Source organism: Populus euphratica, unplaced genomic scaffold (assembly GCF_000495115.2).
Source record: "Populus euphratica unplaced genomic scaffold, PopEup_1.0 scaffold97.1, whole genome shotgun sequence".
In the NCBI taxonomy this organism is placed as follows: Eukaryota; Viridiplantae; Streptophyta; class Magnoliopsida; order Malpighiales; family Salicaceae; genus Populus; species Populus euphratica.
Window position 1 is genome coordinate 428,742 of NW_011499981.1, and position 25,276 is coordinate 454,017.

At 31.9% G+C, this 25,276-nt stretch overlaps 1 protein-coding gene and 2 long non-coding RNA genes across 3 annotated transcripts; all 3 read right to left on the reverse strand.

The window, feature by feature from the left end:
• Window positions 1-10,259: 10,259 nt before the first annotated feature.
• LOC105139788 (uncharacterized) lies at window positions 10,260-11,466 on the reverse strand. The gene is made up of 2 exons (XR_845045.1): window positions 10,747-11,466; window positions 10,260-10,648 (listed from the first exon to the last, which is right to left on the reverse strand). It is a non-coding gene; the product is annotated as an uncharacterized LOC105139788 (long non-coding RNA).
• Window positions 11,467-14,835: 3,369 nt separating this feature from the next.
• Window positions 14,836-17,356, reverse strand: LOC105139789 (uncharacterized). The gene is made up of 3 exons (XR_845046.1): window positions 17,209-17,356; window positions 16,252-16,396; window positions 14,836-16,106 (listed from the first exon to the last, which is right to left on the reverse strand). It is a non-coding gene; the product is annotated as an uncharacterized LOC105139789 (long non-coding RNA).
• Window positions 17,357-18,793: 1,437 nt separating this feature from the next.
• LOC105139790 (molybdate-anion transporter-like) lies at window positions 18,794-22,372 on the reverse strand. The gene is made up of 8 exons (XM_011046395.1): window positions 22,067-22,372; window positions 21,370-21,514; window positions 21,122-21,290; window positions 20,582-20,852; window positions 20,139-20,404; window positions 19,833-20,048; window positions 19,377-19,479; window positions 18,794-19,227 (listed from the first exon to the last, which is right to left on the reverse strand). Exons 1-8 carry the CDS (start codon window positions 22,215-22,217, stop codon window positions 19,169-19,171), a joined length of 1,380 nt encoding a protein of 459 aa, XP_011044697.1. The 5' UTR covers window positions 22,218-22,372; the 3' UTR covers window positions 18,794-19,168.
• Window positions 22,373-25,276: the final 2,904 nt, after the last annotated feature.

Here is a 25,276-nt window from a genome sequence, read left to right on the forward strand (position 1 = left end):
GATCTTCTAATATTGACATTTGTTGTTATCATTGTTTAATTCTTACATTAATTTTTCATCTCAAATTTCTTATCAACCTCTTCTTCTTCTTCTTTATTATTGTTGTTTTTATTGTTGTTGTTATTATTATTATTATTAGTAGTAGTAGTAGTAGTATTAGTATTAGTATTTAGAGTTATTATTGTTGCTATTATTATTTTTATTATTATTGTTATTTATTGTTATCTATAATTTATACAATTGATCTCCTGTGGTTTAACCCCAGTCTTACCAAGTTATTTATTACTTCGGCGCTCCTGCACTTAAGAGAAGATATCAATCTTTTAGTCGTGTCAAGCCACCAGCAGTTCTTCCCCTATCAGAGACCAAAAGGAGAAGAACCAAACAGCAACAAATGAGGAAGGAAAAAAAACAAAGGTTGGTGCCTCTACATAGGGAAGGAAAAGAAAAACTGCAGTTAACACTGCTCGCCACCGTCATAACCACCGTGAACCATTATTGGCTTTCTCTCTACCGCCACCAGCATCACTGTGAGGGTTAACAGGTCAGCCGTCCTTCTTTTTCCCTTCCTTTTCGTTTTCTTTTTCTTTTTTACCTTGGTATTCACTGTTCGACTAAGAAATAGTGAAAAGTAAATTATAACCTCATAATCAATTATTAACCTCATAATAACACTGTCTAGAATCTTAAAATACATTTAGGGGTCAAATTATAGTTTTTTAAAAGTTTAGGAACTAAACTAAAAAATTTATAAATCAAGGACCAAAATAACATTTGATCATCTTCAACCTCAAGGCCATTCTGTCTAGATTTTCCAGTAAGTTTAAAATTAATTTCTTAACCCATAAAATTAATTTAAACAAATCAACCCATAAATCCTTATTTCTAATAACATGCTAACTAATCACCTAACAATAAACCCTTAATAATCATAAATCAATCTTAACAACATAAACTTCTAATCCTTATAAACCCTAATCTTTCTCTCTTTTTTTAATCCTTCTATAAACAAATCATAATTAAAAGTAACATGAAAGAGAATCACTTCCTTACTACTTCCACTTTTCTTAAACCAAAAACTCAAAATTAAAAATTAAAATCTTTGGTTTGAGGAAGGAAGGGTTATGACCGCCACAAGAATTAGAAGAAAGAAAATTCATTCTCTTGTAACTTTTCTTTATATACCTAGGTTAATTTAGATTGGATTTGGGCTGACTTGAGCTTGAGTTTAGATAAAAAAAATTTGGATCTTAATTACAATATTTGTGTTATATGAGCTTGAATCACATAAAGGTGTGTTTAAATTCAATCCCTAAAAAATAGTGCATAAAGCCTAAGTCTTAAAGTTTAAACTATACATTCAACAAGTGAATCAATTGTTCAAGCATAACAAGATTGCTCATAGTAAACAAAAAGTCATCCATACACATCGTAATAAAGGCATAGCATCACCCGTAACTAAAATAAACAATGATGTATCAACTTTAAAGGCATACAAAATGAGAGAAAGAAGGTAATAACTAAGCGTAGTATACCATTCTCAAAGGGTCTATTTTAAGCTGTATGTAGACTTATAAAAGCGACAAACATGAAAGGATATAGTAGAATGATTGAAGCTAAATGGTTGCTCCCTATACATCTCTTGATAAATGATCTCATTTAAGAAGGCATTATGAAAATAAAGTTGATCAATGAACCAACCACAAGAAATAACAATAGTGAGTACTAAACTTATAGTAATATGTTTAAATACAAGACTGAAAGTTTCTAAAAAGTCAATTCCCTCTTACTGTGTAAACTTTTTAACAACTAGACGAGCTTTGTATTTTTTAATATTGCCATCTACATGCCTTTTAATTTTATATACCTAATGATTACCAATAGTATTCATATATGAAAGAAAAGGAATAAGAATCGATGTACCTTTTGAATACAAAGCCTTAATTTCATCTTACATGGCCTAATGTCATGCTAAATACTTGGTGGCTTCTTTGAAGGTTAGTGGTTCCCTATTAAAAGGAGAAGTAATCAAAGAATTTGAAGGCATTAATAACATATTAAGGTTAGCATGCTTAGGTTGCAGTAAACGATGAACTATGAGATGAAATCGGGAAGGTTATGTTGGAGGCACTTGATCACTATTTGAGACATGCTAAAGATTAAAGTTAGAAAGATCAATTACTAGATTTAACCCAAGAGGAGACATATATAAGGGAGAATCCAATATTGGACTAAGCTATAGAATAGAAGACAACACAAGTGAAGGATAAAACCCTGATGGAAGAAAAGTAGTGCCTGGAGAAGCAGAAACCATACTTAGAGAGTGATCAATAAAAGAAAAGCAAATTAGAGATAGATCATCAGGATTATTACTCACGGGAATAAGTTATGGAGAGGTGTGTTCATGGGGTTTGTCTTAGTTTGATGAGAGATGTAAGTTATAGATGAGGGACATAGATGAACAAGACTATTATGTATAGGAATAGATTATGGAAAAGTGTTGGCTTTGGGGTTTGTTTTAAGTCAACAGGAGGTATAATCCGTAGGTGATGGAAAAGATATCAAAACTGATAAGGATGTTGTCATGGATGATAAAAAGAATGATATTGTTTGTTTAGAATATGCAAAGGTAAGCACAGTTTCATGAAACCAAACATGCCATGCAATGCATATGTGACTGGAGGACAAATCAAGACATCTATAGCCCAAGTGAGAGGCATTATAACTAAAAAACACACAAGGAGCATTACAAAAATCTAAATTATATCTATTATCAGGATGAAGCAATAGAAAAAACAAACACTAAAAAATATAAAGAAAACTATAATAAGGAAAAGACTTAAACGAGCTTTCAAATGGTATAGGAATAAATTGTGAAGTGTTGGCTTTAGGATTTGTTTTAGGTCAACATGAGGTATAATCCGTTAGTGATGGAAAAAATGTCAAGGATGATAAGGATGTTATCATGGATGATAAGGGAAATGATATTATTTGTTCAAAATATGCAAAGGTAAATACATTTTCATGGAACCAAACATGTTGTGTAATGCATATATGATTGGAAGACAAATCAAGACATATATAACCCAAGTAAGAAGCATTATAACCAAGAAACACACAAGGAGTAGGACTAAAATCTAATTTATATCTATTATAGGGACAAAGCAATGAAAAAGACAAGCACTAAAAAATACAAAGAAAATTGTAATCGAGAAAAGACTTTAACAAGCTTTCAAATGGTGTGCAACCCTTTAGAAAAACAATTGACATGCAATTAATTTGGTAGACAACTATTTTAAAGGCATAACTCTAAAACTAAGCAGTAATTTAATATTCCTTTATATTTTTTTTGGATGTTTTTAATATGTTATCACTTAAAACATAAAAAAGAATTCTTCAAAAAATATCAATACATATATTTTATAAAAGTTTTTGATCGCACATTAGTAAAACTCACACTTAAATATTTTTTTTAAAAAATAGGATATATATATATATATATATATATATATATAGGAAAAAATAATTGAGTGTAGATGAAATTAAAAGTAAATGTAAGGTATTTGGGATAATGTGGATACCATAAATGGGTAAATTCTACAAATGTCTTATATTGAAATTCCTAAACTAGGCTTCTTTTTTTTATGCCAAAGAGGAATAATTTTATTCGAATCAGTTTAATTGGATGCTGCGGCATATGTTGGGAACAATTATGAAACATGTATATATAATTTTTTTTATTTGCTCATTTAACATTAAAAGTATTTTCAGGCTAGCTAGAACATCAATCAAGACTAAAAATATGTTTTTTATATCAGTTTAGTGTATTAAGAAAATTAATAAATCTTCATGATTTATTTTTTATATAAACAAAATATAGTTAAAACCTAGAAAGGGCAACGGCAACTATATACCCAGGTGGTTTGCGAAACAAAAACAACACATAGAAAGGGCAACGGCAACTATATACCCAAGTGGTTTGCGAAACAAAAACAACAGGAAAAACAACATAACCAGGACATGAAAACATCTTGTGTTTTGGCTATAACTAGGACATTAAATTCAGTACTGAATTTAATGTATGGACTTCCAAAAAAAGGAAATAAATAACTAGAGAGAGGAGAGAAGAAAAGGGAAAACTAATAATGAAGAGAAGATTGAGATTGAAGGGTAGCTGTGGAACAAGATTGATATCCTCGGCAGCAACACGCAACGCCATAAATGCGTACAAGAGAGAGCTGCTTTTCAAGTCTCAAGCCTCAACGCTGCTAGCTGCTCAGGCACCTCCTGTTGTGGCTTTGCTTGTCCCATTAATTTACTCTTGGGATTGATTCCTTTCCTTTCCTTCTTCATTTCACAGTGAAAGATACTCTCCAATTATAGGCCAGAAATAAATGACCACTACAGAGATATATTTCCTGTAACGTGAATGTATATCCATGCTAGCTACAAGCCATGGCTCCATGAGTATTCGCAATGTTCAGATATGAAACCTTTCCTTTACTTTCGGTGAATGTTATGCAATCACTCCCTCGCTTATGATCATTAATGCATATTCCTTTGTTTTTTTTTACTTGCAGGGAGACGAGGCCATCTTCCATATATATCGATCCCTTGCCGTATCAAGCCATGATGATCTACACTACACAAGCAAACTCCCCTCCTCCTACTCTCTTTGTCCCAGCCCTACGCACGTGTGCTACCTACCCTATATACCTGTACCCTAGCTAGCTAGCTTACAAGTTTAGGTTAGCTTCAATTCATGAATCCTGCTCTCTTTTCTTTCTAAATGGAGTAGTAGTGATTTATTAGGCCTCCCTCCACGAATTCGTGAGTGTTTTGAAGTACAATAGCTTTGTGTAATATAAAAATATATTACCTTGCAGGCTTGCACATGGAAATGCTTTGCGACGCACATCTCCACAACGCTCCCAAAGCATCAACATTGCTGGAACCCTAGTAGCATTTATCAAGAAAATCGAGTCATCGACAATTCTTAGCTCTTGAAGCCATTAGAATCGAGCATCATCAACCTTGATAACGCTGATGCTCATGTTTTTGAGCAAAGAAGCCAATTTTAAAGATGGCTCAGATTGCCTTGATATATGCTTACAAGGTTGCGCCTGTACAGATGGGTGGAGAGCATGTTGAGATCTGTGTCTCAATACAACTCCATTTGCAAGGGTCTGGAATTTTGGAAAAACAAAAATATATACATCACCTTCACCAAACCAGTGCTTCTTGTGAGTTGCAAGAGAAAAATTGCATGAAATAACTACTCACTAGTTGGTTTCAAGATGAATTTTTTGCTTGTGAGAAGAAGATGAGTTAATTAGATATACGTATTGAATATTTTCCGATCATATTTGTAATTGATAAATTTAGAGAGGGAGAAAACAAAATAGGCACAAATAGTCTCTAAATCACAACTAAAATTTAATCTGGTCCCTTTCATTTTTTTTTCCTATTCACACCCTCGAATACATTTCAGTTTATATATATATATATAGCCTTCTGAAATCTAAATTGTAATTGAGTAGTCGACCGAAATGTTTTTCTCTATACACAACAGATAACATTCTCCATATTTCTTTGCCATCTAGTAGATGGCTGTTCATAATATAATCGACTATTATTAAGAAAACAAATTAATTCCATATGGATATAGTAATGTTCAACCTTATAATTATTTATATAATATCTATCCTGTACTAGGAGAAATTGATAATGGAAGCATGTCACATTTCAGTTTTCATTGTTTCTATATCATGACTCCATTTTTTAAATCCTTGAGGATGAAATGCCATCGATGATATATATTTTTTTAGACCTAGACACATTGTTTTATAAATTCAATTGAATCAACAAAGTCTTATAATAAACCTACTCAATGACGTTCCTTGAAACAAAAGAGCTCTTCGTATTTGGACCATGTATACAGCAAGAAGAAAAATCCCATGATCCTCCACCTTTACTTCTTTTATTTTTAATTTTTTATAATATTGGTGTTGCTATATCATGTAATAAGGGTAGTGTCAAAATAAGATATTTATTATTAAATAGTTATCTCAGTTTAAATGTTTAAGCTATTAAATAAAATTTTAAAAATAATTTTATTTTATTTTTTAATATATCATCTCAAGTGAAAAAAAATTTAACTTAAAATTTATATAAAATCATGTTAACTTGTGCTTAAATATTCTTATAAATTAAAATGGAGATAGTAAAATTTAAATTTATAATTATTTATTTAACAAGTGTAATATTACATTAAAAAATTTAAACTTCTAAATTAAAATGATAAATGTACAAAAACATAATAGCTTCAAAGAAACTAGTACGCAAACACACATATAAAAACAGAAGAGCCAAAAAGAACCCGCAAAAGCGAGTGACAAGAGGATGCAAGAAAGGGTATGGAATCAAGGCTTTTGCGCTATTGCGGAAATTTCAAGATTCAATAGCACATCTTCTGACATGTACAACAAAAAATAAATAAGATAATGGTACAGCATTATTACAAAAAATATCTCGCATTGAATTTAAAAATATTAAAAAAATAAAAACGGACCATCAACCACATATAAAGCTTATTATAGAATTTATTTAATTATCAAATCCAATACAATACCCAAAGAAAAAAAGAAAACAAGACAAAATGGTTGAAGAGAAACAATGTTCTTCTAGGATGAGAGAAGAGTCATCTTGCTTTACTCTTTATGCTTACATAAGGATACGATATGTCCCAAATTAATGGGGTTGAGAAAATAAAAAAATAAAAAATATATAGTGCTAAAAAAACTTGGCTAGCTAGAAAAAAAAAAGGTTTAGAGCTATGTTTATATATATAAACAGATAAAAAAAAAAAAAAAGGAAAGCTCTATACCAAACTAAAAAGTGAGATTTTTTAAAATTTAATTTGTTCTTTGTAAGATGCCTTCAAGATCTTATATAGATCCAGGCTCAGGCCTGTATATAATCTTTGTAAGATGCCTTCAAGATCTTATACAGATCCAGGCTCAGGCCTGTATAAAAAAAATTATTGTTTATAGATTAACTAAAGAGCCAATATGAATTATAAGATAAAAGATTGAACTATATATTTACTGTATATATAGACAAAGAATCATGCAGGCATGTCCTTGTATATATAGCTTATTAAGGTTTTTTTTTTTTTTTCCAAACCATTGTGGACGTTTGCATGATGTTGGTCTTTCTTTCCAAAAGTGTGGAGTTTGGCTTGCGTGGCTGCAACGTGGAGGCCTTACGGGGACCAAAGCTGGTGTGTAAAGTGCAAACTGCATGGAACTCTTGTGGACATGTTCTTCGGCTTTGTTTAATGGAAGATGGAGCCGACAATCTCTCAGCTAATATTCGTCCACACGACGTTGTTGCTCGTATCGATTTTAACTCACCAAAACAGCTGATGTAGTGATGGAGCATTCACTTGGTTGTCGGTATTGTCGGCGGTATTTGAAAAAATAATATTAGTTATATTTTTTTAGAAATATTTTTTAGTTTTTATTTTTTTAAAATTATTTTTGATATTGATAAAAATATTAATTTTAAATTAAAAAATAATTGAATTTTTTAAAAATATTTTTAAAATATAAAAACAAATTGAAAGATGGCAGGCTTTGGATATAGTGGAGACCGTCCTTCTACAGCCACATTTGCAGCAGGCCATTTTGATGGGTCGAAACCGGAAGAAAAGGCTTCAATCCAGCTTTCCTTTGCTACTTCTATTCTCAAACTTGCACGAGAGGGCTTTTTTATTTTTATTTTATGTTTTTTATGAGTAGTGAAGTCACATAATTGCCTTTAAAATAAATAAAAAAGCATGGTTCCAAGGTTGTTTGGGTTTTTTAGTTACGGTTACTTTTTTTGAAATTTTGGTGTTAATTTCGGGATACTTAGTAATTTTGTAAAATTAAATATTATTAAAAAATATTATTAATATATGTATTACATGCAAAGTTGTTTATTTATCTAAATTAGTTATTTACAATAGTGTTTGAAGTGGTACATTGTTCTCTTTGTGATGGTATGATGCATATTCATGATGGAGGTATGGTTGAATTTGTTTTTTTTTTCCTCTTCTCTCTCCTGACCTAAAAATTCATGTTAATTCTTTTAAAAATTGAATAAAATCCTTTAATTTTTATTTTTATTAATTTTAACTCTTATTTTTTTTATTGTTATTTATTTTGTTTTTAATGCTTTTTAAAGTTTAACTATTTTTCAATTTCATCCATAGACATTTTATTTTATTTAGTTTTTTATTCAATTTGATTTTCATTCTTTTGTTTTCTCTTCTTTTTTTTTGGTGTTTTACACTTTTTAAAATATTTTTTTCAATTTCTTCTATTTTTTTATTCAATTTCGGTCCTCATTCTTTTGATTACTATTTTCTTATCATTTTCTTGATTATTATGTTTTTCAATTTTATCCCCATGTATTTTATTTCATTGATTTTTTTAATTAAATTTTGGTCCTTATTATTTTAATTGCTCTTTTCTTATCCTATTCTTGATTTTTTTTCAATTTAATTCCTCAATATATTATTTCATTTACTTATTTTTATTCAATTTATATTATCATTCTTTTAATTATTATTTCTCTATTCTATTCTTATTTTATTTTTATTTTTTGTTATCTCGAGCCGCAAGTTAGTTAAGTTAACTCATGGTGACTCAATTTTTTCCAATGTTTTTTTTTATTTAACTCTAATCTTTCTTTTTAGGCCATTTAAAAAAAAAATACCAATATCATGTTATGGGTGGTGGATCAGTAAAGTAAACTTAGATTAACTCGGGTTTTTTCTCTTGATATTTTTGTTTTGAAAATTAAATGTTTTTTAATTTTTTTATTTAAGATAAAGTTGTTTTATGATTTCTTTTACTTTTCATGCTACGAGGTATCCTAATCTTATATATCATGTGTTCATTAAGTATCATGTAGGTATCCTAATCTTATATATAATGTGTTCATTAAGTATCATGTGTTTATTAAGTGAACCTATACTAACTCAAGTTATTATTATTTAGATTTTTTTATATTAAAAAAAATCTAACTTCACAACGTGAGCAAAAGAAAATCTAGTAGACTTCTAGAAAAAAAACAAAATGTTAACATGCATGTGTATTATAATATGTAGGAGTTTTAGTTAGCTTGCAAAATTAAAAAGAATGGGAAGTAGGAGTTTTCTTCTTGAGTAGTAGGAAATTATTATGATAGCCAGTAAACTTGCTAGTAATTTCCCTGATTTTTATTACAAAACTTATGAATTCTTCCGAATTCTTAACCTGATAAATATCTGTCTGCAAAATGAGCCGCAATTCATGTCATTTTATTCTCGAGTCATGCTGCCATTTACATTCTTGAGGAATCGTCAACTAGATGGTGTTGTAAATTTAAACAATCTTGCTTCATCACCGGTCTAAGAACATTTTTTTCTTCTCCACCTTCCTAGCTAAGAGTAGGAGTATGGAAGCCGAAGTCAAGGGTTCAACAACGACTGCCATCTTCGGCAGATTGCAAGTTCAAAATGTTGTAACCAAAACAGTTTGCTAGTATACAGCATGCTTGTTCTGGAATCCCTTCCAAAGCAAAGGTATTGCAAGTGGCAACATGATTATAATAATTATTTATTATTGAGTCCAAGGAATAAGAAGTTTGAACTTTAAGGCCCGAAATGTCCCAGATTCCAAGAAGTTAGATAGCTTTCTCAGAGGATCAAAGGGGAAAAGGGTAATTCATACCCAGAAATTTTGAGAGTTTGACTGAAAGTCTTTTGAAGTTTCTTGCAATTCGAAGCAAATGAAGAGAAAACACTCACACATACAGATCTTAAACTAAACATTAAAACAAAAATCTGTAGCAGATTATTATATTCCCTTTCAAAATAACAAAAAAAAAAACCCCTTTTTTCACGAAGTTTAACAGAAACTGATGAAGTAGACACTCATATATGGAAACTGAAACTTCATTGATATATAAGTCCAGCCAGTATTAATCATTTTCCTCTATCTAGGATCTTCAATTGCTTGACATTCATTCATCTCAGGAAGTACAGAAGGTTTATTGCGCTCAAAAAGGGCCTCAAACTTCAATCTTCAATCAGCAACTCAAAACATTACATCAACAATTTGGTAAATGAAAAACTAGCATGGTCCACCAAAAGTTTTAGACATCCAGTAGTCAAGATCTTTAGGACTCTTTTTTTCCACTTGATGTCGAGTATAGTAGAGAATCTCATATTTTCCAATAAATAAAAAATAATCCAGTCACTAATCAACAAAAGTATAAAAAGAAAAATAAAGTGATTGTTAATAAACCTATATCACCCTCATCAAAAACTGAAAAGTCAAACAATCCAACGCAAAAATCATGAAATAAAAATACACTCAAGATTTAGAGCTGAAAATCCATCAGACTTGGAAGAGAACTCTATTGTTAAATGTTAAAACACCAGAGATGGAGAGAAAAACAGGAATTAACTGACCTTTTGAGCAGTTGCAAGGTTCTGATGATCTAACAGAATATTTAAGATAAGGATCTGCTGCCTGCTGGTAAACTTTACATCTTAATTTCGCGATGTGCTACCTTCTCCGAGTAATCAATCTCTTTCTTCAAATTCTATGATGTGCTACAATGTTGCAAAGTTTAATACATTATAATAGAAATTCGGATAAAGAATCAAGAAAATGAAATAAGAAATTCTCATAGATGAGAAAAAATAATTACTTTGTTATCGAGTTACTGAATAGAGGTAAACAACCCAGTGTGCCATTGTCTCTCGCAATATATCTTCAGCTGCTGCTTCTCTTCTCTGTTGCATATTTTACCACAGACCTAATCACGTAGGTCAGTGTAGAAATAAAGTAAACATGTCTGTAGCCTTCACCTGCTTTGATTTTGTTTACAGTTGCCAAGGCAATCGCGTAAAGTTTACATTTTTAAGCAAAAAAAAATATTGATATTGAAAAACTTATGCCGTGCTGTTGATAACTAAGTAGAGAAATAAATGTGTGTTTACTTGTAATGTTGTTGAGGATTCACTATCCAAGAATTAACCAAATGAGCATATATTCAACACATGAACGCATAACAAATCATTACTTGAAAACACCAGTTTAAGGAATTTTCTTGTCTTTCATGGCGCTACTTGTTTCAGAGAACAAATACTTTCAGGCAACATCTAAGCTAGGGTATTTGGGATCATCCAAACTGATTAAATTATCTAATCAGTTAATGGGAAAGTACAAATTGTGTTTGATTGGGTGGTTGATGTGATCCTTCAATCAAAATATGAAAATTAATGTCCAAACTCATGTTCTTTCTTTTCTTTTCTTTTTTTTCCCCTTTTGCTGATAAGCCATGCAATGAGAAACTCCGGAGGGCTAAGAATGCAACAGGGAAGAAGCACGTATGCTGATTCTAGATAGTAGAAAGTGATTGCCGTTCAAAAATATATTAAAATAGTTCAAAAATATATTAAAATAATTTTTTATTTTTAAAATTTATCTTAATATCATCGTATCAAAACAATCTAAAAAAATAAAAAAAAATAAAAATTTAACCAACCTCTATTTATACTTAAATACTGCACTCCCAAAACAGGACAAATTCTAGCCAAAAACGAAAAACTAAAGCAAGGCGAAGAATTACAAAGCCAGTCAAAAGTGCGTGAAAAACCCGAACAATAATACACAAGGGTTGAGGCTTCATAGACTGCCTATAACAAAATTAATGCCATAATCAACTTCTATGGACTAACTCAACTTATTATGACTCAGCTGCAGCAATGCAGAAACAGTTGTAACAATCCGGAGGAACAATTGCAGGAGCAGCTGCATCATACTTTGCGTAAACAGATTAGAATCAGCGGAATTAATTCAATGCAAACATTCCCACTCAATGCTTTGTTTAAAAAATAAGATCTCCCATTAAACAAGCAGCATCAACAAACAGTACGATACAAGGCACAAGATCAGGAACGTATCAGCTGTCTATAATGGAGTAGCAGGAGAAAAGTCTCAGACCTTTACATGAAGAACTTATCAGTAATTTGATTCTATATTGATGCATTGTTTAATCAGCATCCCATAGACAACATACTTCCAGGACTGAATTCAAATAAAGCGCCTTTTCCCTTTTATCTTTCTCCTTAGACATGCAATGCTCATACTAATAGAGTCACGAGAACAATTAAAACAAAACAAAAGGAAGACCAAGAGCTGCAACTAGCATATAAAATAAAATGCCAAACAGAATGTTGTGGCACGGAGCTTTAATCAATCAAATGGATAGGGGAGCTCACCTTGTTAGAATCCAAGCACAACATACTGAAACTTCCAAATAGTTGATAAACAAAAACAAATATGTAATAAAACTCTATCAAGCAAAGCCAACCATCTGCATTCACATTTTTGAAAATGAAGCAAAGCAAAGAACCTCCCGGCCCATAAATAAACAGCCACATAGAGCAGATAAAAACTCCTGGAACAGATCCTTTACTGCATATCATATAAAATTGCTACTTCCGCATTCCTTGCATAGAAGTGTTCCAGATATTCTCAAACCATCAGTCATTCAGGCTAAATATCAGTGAATTTTATATCAAAGCATGCTCATTAAATAAGAAAGATCACGAGTACACAGAATTTTATACAGAAAGGAAAATGTGAACTTGTTTAACTCTATGAAAACTCAAAAGTTGAGAGCCTAACAGAAATCTATATGTAAATCTGCAACATCCATGGCCATCATTAACATATCCACAATGGTTCTTTAGAACACCTTAGCAGTTGTTCTGTAGTGGAAGCCCAAGTCTTGAGAGCAAGCCTTCATAAAGGAACTTGGGCCTACCATTCGGAATTAACCTCTCGTCTACCTTTCTCCTACAATACTTGAGCATAACCTTTCTCCTACTATACTTGAACAAAACCCTTTTCCTACTATACTTCAGCAGATAGCGATCATGCTTTTTCTTGCATCCTTTATCATCAGGAACCATAGATTCGTTTCCTTCCCTACAAGACTGAAAATCAGAGTTCACACTGCAATCATTCCCCCTTGAGTTTATCAACTTGTTGAAAAAGCTCTGTTCTTGCTGCTGCATGCCCACATTCCTATCTTTCTTAGCATCTGGTCTAATTATACCATCATCATTTCCATTTGATTTCCGACGCCCCAAGTCCACACTTTTACTCATGAAGCCATCAAGCTTTCCAAAAGCACCGATATTCCTCAAATCTGAATTTCTAATCCGCATTTCACCATTACCCTCCCCTATCATAGGAGCACCCAAACAACTTGAATTAACCAAGCACAAATTACTTGAAATCCGAGGTGAACTATTCATTGCTCTATGCAATTGAAATGCCAATTCAATATCATCAACATTATCATTATTCTCCTTGCCACCCTCATTATTAGCCACCAAATCTAATGCTTTCCTAGCCACATCCGCCGCCTTCCTCGCCTCCAAAGCCTTCCTCACAGCCAACTCTCTAGCCCTAACTGCAGACTCAGCCTTCTCCTGTACCGTGCAAGCAGCATCCTTCACCACATCCTCCAAACTTATACCCAAAACCCCAGCATCGTTCCTCTTGCTAACCCCACAAACCTTCCCCCTTTTAATAGCAACCGATTTCGGCACCCAACAATCAATACAAACAGAAAAACCACCACTATCACCGTAACAAGAATACGACCAAGGGGCAACATTCTTACGTTTAGCAAAACAAGATTTATGAACAACCCTCTTACATTGGCAACAACGAAGACACTTAGTCTTGACAGTAAATTTTCTAAAACAATAAGAGCAAATTTTGGAAGACTCAACAAGGTTAAAACATTTTGCACAAAGAAGGATGATTCGCCACTCACTGTATAAAATTTCGAGTCTTTTATGAGAGGGGGTGCGGAGACCACAAGACTGACATTCTGTCAAATTTGGCTGATCCCTTGTCTTCTTGGCTTCGTTGCTGATCATTGGCTGTTCTTGTTCTGCACTCATTCTCTCTTTTTCGTGAAAAAATCGATGGAGGATTTCAGGTTAAGACCAACTTCTTATCGTTTCCATTCTCTTCATTATTAGAGACCCTAGAAGAGCAAGTAAAAAAATGAAAATGAGAGGTTAATGACGTTTGGAGGTCCTTATAGTTTTTGTTGTTTGTGTAAATAGTCCCTCATCAAAATAATCTTTTAATCTGACTCCTATACCTTTGCCACCTATATCACAAGTTTGCTAGGTCATTTTAAAGAGGATAAAAGATTTAAAATTTAAAAAAAAAATATTAGAGTTGATCTAGATTAATTAAATTAATTAAATTTAATCAAGTGAACCTTAAAATTAATTTGAAATAAAACTTTATCAAACTAAGTTTTAAATTATTAAATTATTAAATTATTAAATCATTAATAAATTATTAAATAGACACACTGAATCAGATTTAATAACTATATATATACATCTTACTCTCATTTATTTATTTACTCTAATTACAAACCATTTATTTTATTTACTCTTACACTTTTCTTCTTTTAAGTATTTAATTTTTGTATCCATTTCTTTTTAAAATATATATTTTTAGTTTCTTTTCAGATTATATTTGTTTGGTTTTATTGTGGTTTATATCTATCACTTTTGGTATATTTCTTGGCATTCTTTTATATTTTATACTCATCTCTTTTGGTTTAATTTTTCTTGATTTTTCTCAAATATTCATAGTATATTTCATGGAAAAATTCCAAAGAGTTAATGAAACAAAGGAGCTAATCATATGAACAAACTTAAAATATAAAGATTGGATTAAAAAAAAATCTCTGTTTTTCATGAAAGACCCTTTGTATAAAAACCCAAACTCATTGCACTGCATATCAAGCCGAAGAAGATGAACTTAAACATTACATGTATTTCTAGCTTTTCAATCTGCCAATCTTGATGACTACTCAAAAGCATTTTAATATCATCAATGATTTGATAGATATCCCAATTAATATCTTCATGTTGCTGTGATAATGCTTCAGCTACAATGGCTGAATCAGTTTCAATGATCAGATTGTCATGTCTTCTTGATACTGCCATCCTCATTGCCCCTCAAAGAGGGAAATTAAGCTTCAACCTGCCAAGAGTTTCCGCACCTTGGTCGCTGTGAAATGCCATCCATAGCTGTACCTCTGTGCTTTATCCATACAATCCAAATGCCAGCATCAATTTCATTTCCTTTGAAGGCTGCATCAATGTTGATTTTCGAAGTTGAAATGTTGCCCTAGGAGATGTCCATACGGTTGGACTGCTTGTTTGAATAGCATGATGTTTCCCTGCTTATTTGAATAGCATGATGTTTCATTTGCACAAGAAACGCCTTGCTCCTAGCAACTCAGCACAAGTTCTAAAGGCTGAGTTCACAGTCCTAGGATCAATCTGAGACCCTTCTAAAACACATTTGTGCCTGGATTTCCATACCTTCCAGCACATTATTAGTAGTGATGGTGTTTGATCTTGCAAGACATTTTTCCTGCTAACAATTCTCAACCCGGCATTTTATTCTCAAAGGCCTGGCATTTTCTTTATCAAGGAATAGAACGCCAGCCTTCTAGCACAAACCATCTGGATGACAAACAGACTGCTACTACAATTGCAATTTGTTTTTATAGTACACTGTTCTTACAAATTAACACAAGTTTGCAACTTCATCTATTGCTTTGGTATTGCCACTTTGCACAAATTTAGTCTGAAAAAATTAGACAAATGATTGGAATGTGAGATGCTTCAATTGCAATGACGATAAATACAGAAGCAAACTGATAAGATTCAACGTCATACATCATGAGAAATTTTACAATTGTAGTTTTTCAGCGATGCCTTGAAGACTTACTTCTCATAGAATCCAACCGCATTTCGCATCTGTTGAAGCGACTTCCAGGTCTCCAACAAAGAAAAGCATTTGATCCAAAATACCTTGGCTGGGTTTCTCTTCTTTCAGAGATTCATCTCCCACAAGCCTTTCCTTCGTCTCCTAGAGCCCAGATACCAATGGAATTCACCTTGGTGAGCAAGAAAGAAGTCATCCTCTTCTCTGATTATCTCCAGCCCCCTGCACAAGTAAAGGAGCAGCACTTTCATTCAGACACGCAACATCAATTACTTATAACCAGAATTCTATCCCAGGTCAAAAACTTTGAAGATTGTGAGAAATAAAAGACAGACTTCACTTTTAATTTACAATCCAATTCGATCACCTTGGTCTTGCACCTCATAAACATCTTTCCAAGATTTTGAGTCATTAGGCTCATAGAATGCTGGCACGATCTTCTCCCCATCTCTCTTTGAAGAGGTTAGACCATAACTTATTGTCTGAGGCCAAGAAATTCCACTTCTTGCAAACTTTGCAATGAAAAATCATTATGTTAATAGCACGATTAAAACTCCAGAAAATCCAACAAAAAAAAAGTAACAGCATAGAAAACAGTTCACTAGTAACATTGTAACAGCAGGTTCGGAATATCCAACACAGCCGAACCACCTATTCTCAACTACCAGAACCCGTATACTCAAGCTAAATTTAGAAAGTCAATAAATATTATAGCCGCCATTGATTCATTTCCAAATTTGTTCAAAAGCATGCTCAGCTGCATATTACACCTGCAAATGCAACGCATTTCAGCACCAAACCATTATTAACATGCCTCCAAAGGTGATCTTGGGGAAGAATTTCTCTAAAATTAGCATCACACATGATATAAGAACCCATTTTTTCCTCGGATTCGAAGAAATTCATAAATATCAACCGCTCTCCTTTGTCTAGGATCTTCAATTGGTCCTTCATAGTAACCATTCAATTGCTTCACATCAGATATATTTATTTAAAAAAATCATTAAGCATCTTGCAATCTACAATCTCCAATTCAAAATATTATAACCGTACTATAAGATCAAAAATTTGAAAAAAAAACTAGCATAATTCAATGAAAATTCAAGAAAAACTACATAACCCTTTATTCATTCAAAGAAAGAAACACAACATATCACTCACCAACCAAAAAAGAGAAAAAGCAATCAAGTTCAATGCAATAATCATTAAAAAAAAGAGAGACCCTTAGAATCTAGAACTGAGAATCATCAAACCCAGAAGACAGTTTTATAGTACAAACGTCAAGAAATCAGAAAGAAAGTAAAAAAGGAAAGTTTCTACAGACCTTGTTGAGCAGTTGCAAGGTTCTGGTGATCTAGCCAACAGAATATCTTAAGATAAAGATCTTCCGGTAGTCTTTCCATCTTAACTTCAACTCAAGCCTGTTTTTGCTTCAGTTTTCAGATGTAAATCTTATGGAAGCTTTCAGACAGCTCGTTACATGATCGGAAGACCGAACTACCAGTTCCGCGTATATATATTTGTTTGAGTAAATTCTCTTTAGTTCCTATATTTTGCATAATATTACATATTAGTCATTGATGTTTCAAAAAATTATAACTTTGTCCCTTCACTGTTGTTGACCTTGATCATTGTATTATTAAATATTCTGTTTTTTATTTTATTTTTTGGCAAATTCCAGAAGTTGCATTTAACAATATGAGGTCTTAGATGAACACCAACATAGTAGGAATTTAGAGAAAATGCCAACAAAATATTTTACAAGTTTATGGTCACCAATTGTCTAAGGAGGTTTTCAAACACTGGGTTAAAATTATATTAAGAAATAAGGAACTAAATTAATTCAGTATATTTGTTTTCCTGTTGTGGTTTAGATTATTCTATATTTGTCTAGTCTTGTACACTTGTTTTGTTTGATTCTATGATGTATGGTATTTTTTAAAAATATTTTTTTATTTAACAACACTAAAAAATTATCAATTTAATATTTTTTTTCAATACAAATATTTAAAAAAAAAATACTTAAAAACAGGAACTATAGCACCTAATCAGGACCTTAAGGTTGTAGTTATTATTATTTTTACATTAAATATATTTTCAAGTCAGTTTATAATTTAATTAAAACTAAATCTTTTCCCTGGCAATTTTAAAAAACTGTCGGGTTGGTTTATATATTAAGCAAAACTAAATCTTTTTAAGGATATAAATTATAAAGAGTATTAATAAAAAAAAAAGAATTAGACATTGACTCAGGAAACTAAGAAAATAAGGAATGTTACAAAACTCTTAATTACCAAGGAAATTTTTAGGTTTTGGGTAGGAAACTGGCCCTAAAGGCTCACCATAACCACACTGATTTATAGGGAGGGCCTAGTAATTCTCCATTAAGAGATTTAGATGTGCTTGATTGATTTTTTATATTCAAATTTAATATAAGCATTTAGATAAATTTATCATATAATTTTAAATACAATAAATCAATGCAAAACGTATTTATGATCATTCATAAAGAATTAATCTCAATTAAGACAGTCAAATGATTGTTTCATTTGATGATTTTTCTGTTTTATATATACAGAGATGTTCTTTCCTCACAAGTATTAGTCAAATCACTTGTGATCACACAAGGGAAGATTAAGCAAGATGAGCGTACCTAATTTCTAAACTTATCAGCTAAGATTTCCGTTTTCTCCTAATAATTACTAGGGTCACTTTCAGGCCCCATCAATAAATTTCAATAACCAGTAGCTTCCTTGTAAAGCATCAAGAAATCATACCTCAAACCTTACATGTAAAGCATCAAGAAAAGCATTAGGATACGTCATCGATCATTCATTAGTTCGGTGCGACATCTACATATCAAAACCATCTAAAAAATCATTTCTGCGCAAAAGCTTGAAAACACATCATCAAATAGGTAAGCACATTGAGAAGCCATATATAATTTAAATTGAGAGTACAGACTTATAGACCAAGTTTTGAAACCAATTACATGAATTACTTTGTAGACTTGCAGTAATAAGCAAAGAGGCATGTTTGTATCAAAAGAGGCTGCTACTAATACACTACTACTACTCTGTCAAATAAGTGACAGCCAAAAATGAATGATTGTAGAAGTCAAAGAGGCATGTTTGTATCTCCTCCTTCTTTGAAGACAGATCACTATATTCTCCTTGTTGATTTCAAGGTTAAATCATATGTAAACTTCGAACTAGCTGGAAGCACAACAGATATATAGAATGAATTGGGTGGTTGTTGTTTCCAAAAGTAATCGGTCTGTTTGATCAAATGTTCAGTGGCTCTGCCTCGTTATCCCTTCCCTTCATTTCCCAGACTTCTGTCTCTGTAATAATGCAACAGGCAAGTATTGGTAAATATATGCACCATGTTTCTTCCACTGTGCAGTATGCACAAAATAATCTAAAGATGAACTGAGAACTGCATTTATATCTAAGTTCAACAGAAGTTACAAAGTAGAGGGAAAAGATTTACTTTGCTTTTCTGCAATCACCAAGAGCCTCCTCTGCAAGATAGATGCCACCACGAGGAAAATCGAGCACATACCAAACATAAAAGTGATAGGGAATGCATTGACCTTCAAATAAAAAACCAAAGAACTAGTAAGCAAACGCAAATCGAGAGACACTCCATGTTTGCAATCATGTGGTGGGTGAGTTGGAGGGGAGGGGGAGGGTGGTAGCATGGAACAAAAAACTACTTCCAAGTTACAAGTTGGTCGTTCTGGAGATGGATACCAATAGGGTTAGTCTTAACTAACTGAAGGTTAAACCAGTGCACTGAGTCTATCAATTGTGATCAAAACTTACACAATGCTAGCACACATGCATAAACACCTGGTGAGTAAACTAGGTTTTTCCAGTTTTATGAGCAATTCTACAATTACCACTCCTAATGGGTCAGGATATACAAGTAAAGCTAGCAACTTACATTGTACAAAACAACGCACACAAAGATATTGAGTGGAATGCGGAAGAAGTTCATGATGGTGCTCCTGGCCTCCTCAGGAATGTATTGGGACCTCATCTTCATAATGGAAGGCCAGAATATCCCTACACAAGCCTCAAAGGTGCAGAAGCCAAGCATCTGGAGACAGCCTGATAATGAGATGCCACCACCCTTAACTTTAGAAGGTGCTACTAAGAACTGTTCCATGTCAGAGAAACTGCAGATTAATAGGAGAACATGAAAGGAGGAAACAAAGGATCAAAATGATAGATTGGAAACCATACATACACTGGTTACAATAGGAAGCAGAAGAGATGCTGATGAGATAATGAAAACAATCTGCATGTAGCTCTCAACCCTGGGTGATGAGCGGGCCATCAACCGAGATGCAATAGAGCTTCCCAACATTGATGCCAACATGAATGTCGCAAAAATAAATCCATGAGGAATTTCCTCATCGTTTGGGCTCAAAGCAGGTGTCCAGAGGAACACAAAGGTATACATAGAACCTTCAAACAGAGACTGAATTGCACCCAGCAAAGCAATTTTCTCATCTGAAAAGCATTAAATATAATTCAGAGGAAAGGGGAAAACTATAAGAAGGAAAACATATGGGGAAGCAACGTCAAAAAAGTAGCAAGAAAGAAACAGACTGAAGGAAAAAAAAACTAGCTTGCCAAACACCACACTGAACAATGAATGCATCATCCAAAGCAACTATCAGACTCTACCAGAAGCAATGGCCATGGCAGCACCCCTGAATTGGGCAATCAAGTCCTTGTTCTCTGAAGGATCTCCGTAGTTCTCTGTCCATGATGACAAAATAATGGCCATTCCAATTGCAAGAAAGCATGCAGCAGCATCAAAAGGAGCCACAGGGCCAAGTTGAAATGTATCTACAAGAAAGTTTCCAAACAATCCTGACAAGATAGCCACAAGACCATTTCCCAGAAAAATTGCCTTCGAAAATGTCAGTGACAGCCATTGTTGATCAAAGCCCCTCTGCACCAATTAAGTGAGAATAAGAAGAATTAAGATGAGGTTACATTTAAAGGTGATTACCCATCTGTTAATGATTAGATTGAATTGGTTTTAGCAAAGAACAGTGAGGAGGAGAGATTGTTATGGCAGAAACTTGGATCAGAAGTCTTGAACCACAAATGTTAAGGAGGTTCACTGATCTACCAAGTGTTATTTAATGATTTGTTCTTCTAAATCTGAAACCAGAAAGTATTAACTAATAACACTACAGCAGAAAAACAATCCATTACCTTATTGTGTTCTGCAACCAGCCATGACTCAAATGATGAAAATAGGAGAGAAGTGGCGATACCTCCCAAGACACGGCCTATCATTAAAACTCTGTACTGAGGAGAATGCTTGGTAATGCAGCTCAGTATATAGGTAATGCAATAAGTCACACATGCCCTCCTTCGACCCCTGACATTAAGCCAAGCAGATCACACTTAGTAAAGGAAAAACATTATCATAAAACAACAACTCTCGATGAACCACTCACTGCTTATCAGCCAAAGATCCAACAATCGTCCCAAACAGCATGGAGGACCCAAAACCAGCAATAAAAAGCTGTCCAATCTCCCCTTTCCCAAAGCCATATGTAGTATAAAGGAAGTAAACATATGGACCTTGCAACCAATCACCAGCTGTCACATAAACAGTAATTTATCAGGAACAGAATTGCTGAAACAACTTAATCAACAAACTCTAGTCTGATATTGAAGGCAAGATAGAATATCCAAATCTAGCTAGCCTTAAGAAGCTGCTCAACTAAAATTCAACAAAATAAACCAGATCCAATCTCCATTGTCAGTTTACAAGTCCAAAACACAACGGAAGCTCAAGCTTTTACAGCACCAAATACTAACTCTCCACTAAGTAGTAGAAAAAACAAACAAAATGAAAAACAAGAACCCATATCAGACCCAATTATCTATAACCAATCTAAATCCAGATCCCACTTCCCCACCCTATAAAAAAACACAACCCAAATCCTGCATTTCTCACACTTCTCATTTTTCTCATAAAATTTCCATCTTTGAAGACCCAAAAAAACAAATCCCACAAAAATGCTAATAAGCCCACCTCCAAAAAACAATCAAACACACGTAAATCACATCAGATCCATGCACATACATTATAGATCTAAAAGGGTTAGGATTTTTAATGGAAAAATAAAAGAAAAGGCACACACTTACCCATCATAAGAGAGTACACTACAAGGTAGTTATTCTTGAAAGAATTGAAAGCAGGAGATGTATTGATTCGATCTTTTGTTGTCTTGCTTATCTCAACTCCAAACACTACAGCACTTAATGCACCAAAAACCAAATAGTAAAAAGCTTCCATTTTTTCTTATTTCACTCAATATCTCTCGGTTTTTGAGAGAAAGAACCCCAGAACAACACCCCCTGTAATGTATAATGTAGTGTTGTCCGGCGTAACAATCTCTTCAAAGAGCGTGTGAGATTCGCTTTTCTTTGAAGCCCGTGCGAGCGAGAGACAGAGGAGGTATATATAGCAAAGTTGAAGACGAGGAGGCTGTTATCTTCTGCATGCAATTCTATCATCATTTCATAGTATATTTAGCTGGTGGCTCGCTCATGATTCTTGGACTCTTTGCCTTTTCGTTTGGTTGTAACTTGTACGTTTGACTTTTCACTTTTTTCTCTGGTTGGGTCTCAAAATCATCGAGGCTTAATTATCTATCTAACATTGCAATTAAATGCTACCATGAAACTAATAGTATGGAGTTGTGTTGAGTAATAATGGTATTTTTAAATCAACTTATATGTCTATGGAAATTACATTTCTTTCTGAATAATCTTTGATAATTTCACTTCTCAGTTGATGTATTTAGAGGGATTTAATAGATTTTCTTAAGTATTTTCCTTTTGGCTTTTGTTGGGTCTCAAAACTTAAATTAACGGTAATTATCTGTCCAGTAGTGCAATTAAATGCTACCTTTAAACTAATAGTATTGAGTTGTATTTCATAATATTGGTATTTTTAAATCAACTTATATGTTTATTAGTACTAAATTTCTTTCTAAATAATTTCAATGGCTCATCTCTAATATCATTCTGATGTATTTAATGGAATTTAATAGATTTTTATAGGTTTTGATCTCAAGATTTAAACCTAAAAAGTCAAGAATGAAGCATACTTCTTTGAATATTAAACTAGTCATTTAAAATTAATTTAATCTTTTGGTAACTGTAGCCACAAGAAAAATAAAATAAAAAATTAACATCAAAGTTTTAGAGGTCAAGATTAATCATAACAATAGGTGAGTATTGTTATCTTTTTTTTTTCTCTTTATTGTTGTTATCTACTTTTTTTATATAGTTTGACTTATATATATGTGTGTGTGTGTGTGTAGAGAGAGAGGGTGGGGGGAGGATCTCTAAGATGTGTATTGTAATTTCTTGAAAAACATTAAAGATTATTCTCAAAACTAGTTAAATTATTTATATTCAAATATAGATTAAAAAAATATATTTCTAAATATGGCATATGAAAAGTCTCAAGCTAATATTACTAAAATAACACTATGAATTTGCTTGAAAAAAAATCAAGGATAACAACAATCAATAAAGTCTCAAATTAACCCAACAATAATAATATAATTATTTTTAATATAGGTTTAGCCTAGTTCATAGATAGGTATTTGATTATACTATTATTTAAATCTTAAATTAGAAAAAGAAACTGTAAAAATATTTTAGCATTTATTATTGAAAATTTTGACAAGATACAAGTATGAGAAGCCAGAAAGAAATTTATTAATTAAGGATATATGTTTGGAAATTTGATATAAGTTATTTTTAAAATTGTTTTTAATGAGAAATATATTAAAAAATATTTCTAATATTAGTATATTAAAATAATTTAAATTTAAAAATTTAAAATTTAAAATTTTTTGTAAAAAAATCAGACCCCGCCTATAAGAATCTAAGTACAAAATTGTCAGGGCCCTGAAAAACACGGTGTTCACGTCACGGAAGTAGTACACGTGTCGAGATCAGACGATTTGATATAATAAATTCCGGCCTCCAGTGTCGGTGGTCGGTGGACTAGAGCTGGTGGTAGTCTGGTGGAGACCCGTATGGCAACGTCTTGGATCATGTGCTTCCCTGGAGAAAGGTTATTCCAGTATTTTTATTTTTATTTAGTGATTAGGATGTGGGGTATGTTAATGTATATTTCCACTAATTTTATAACTTATAAAATTAACAGTAATATAAGTTTTTAGTATTTTTAAAATTTATAAATTTTAAATTAATTATATTTGAAAAACAAATCTAAAACCTAATTAATGAGTTACACCTCTCATGATTAAGTTATTTTATTATTATTATTAAGAGTTAATGTGGTGTAAATGTTTTTAAAAAATATTTTTATTTAAAAATATATTAAAATAATTTTTTATTTTTATAAAATTACTTAAAAAATATTAATTTAATTTTTTAAAATAAAATATATTTTTAAAAATTATTAAAATATGGAAATCACCACTCTCTTGTACAATCAATAAATTAATATATAGGATTTGCTATAAAAACTAGACAATACATAGAGCTTTTATTGTAGTGTCAAAATAATTATTTTTTAAAATATTTTTTACTTGAAAATATATTAAAATAATTTTTTTATTTTTAAAAATTTATTTTTTATATCAACATATCAAAACTATTTTAAAACATGAAAAAAATATTTAAAATATTTAAAATAAATTAAATTTTTTCAAAAACACTATCAAAACATGAAAATAATGGGCTCGTGATATGATTTCTTTTAGGATAAATATTCTATTTTAATAGAAAATTAAATATTTTTAAAATTCATTAAGGGGATTTTTGAAGGGATTTTGCAGTACTTTTTAATTTTTGAATGATACCTGTATCTTTCAGGTTATTGTAATTCTTTTAATAATGTTTAAATGTATATACAAACAGAGGGTATATTAAAATAATGTTTATTGTATATATTTTTTGCCATACAATTTATTTTTAAATTGATACATTAAAAGAATCCGCTTATAATCTCAGCCAAGATTCGAACTCAAGACGAAGACGATACGGTGGAAACAAATCACTCACTATATCAGTTCATATCTTAAATGGCATGGGGTGTTTTATGTGCATAATCAATAAAAATAATAGATTTTATCCTATTTCTAGCTCTCGCACTTCTTAAATCCAACTGATACATTTGCTATGATCTAAAATCTCTTGGAATGGTAAATAGTGCATGATTTTGATATATATATATATAACACGAGGGAATTCACTTCGTTAATCACTTTTATTTCAAACAAAAGAAAAGAAAAAAGGATTCTGATTTTGAAACTACTGGTAAATATTTTCATAAACTATCATGCATTGATTAGTTTAATGTTGTAATAT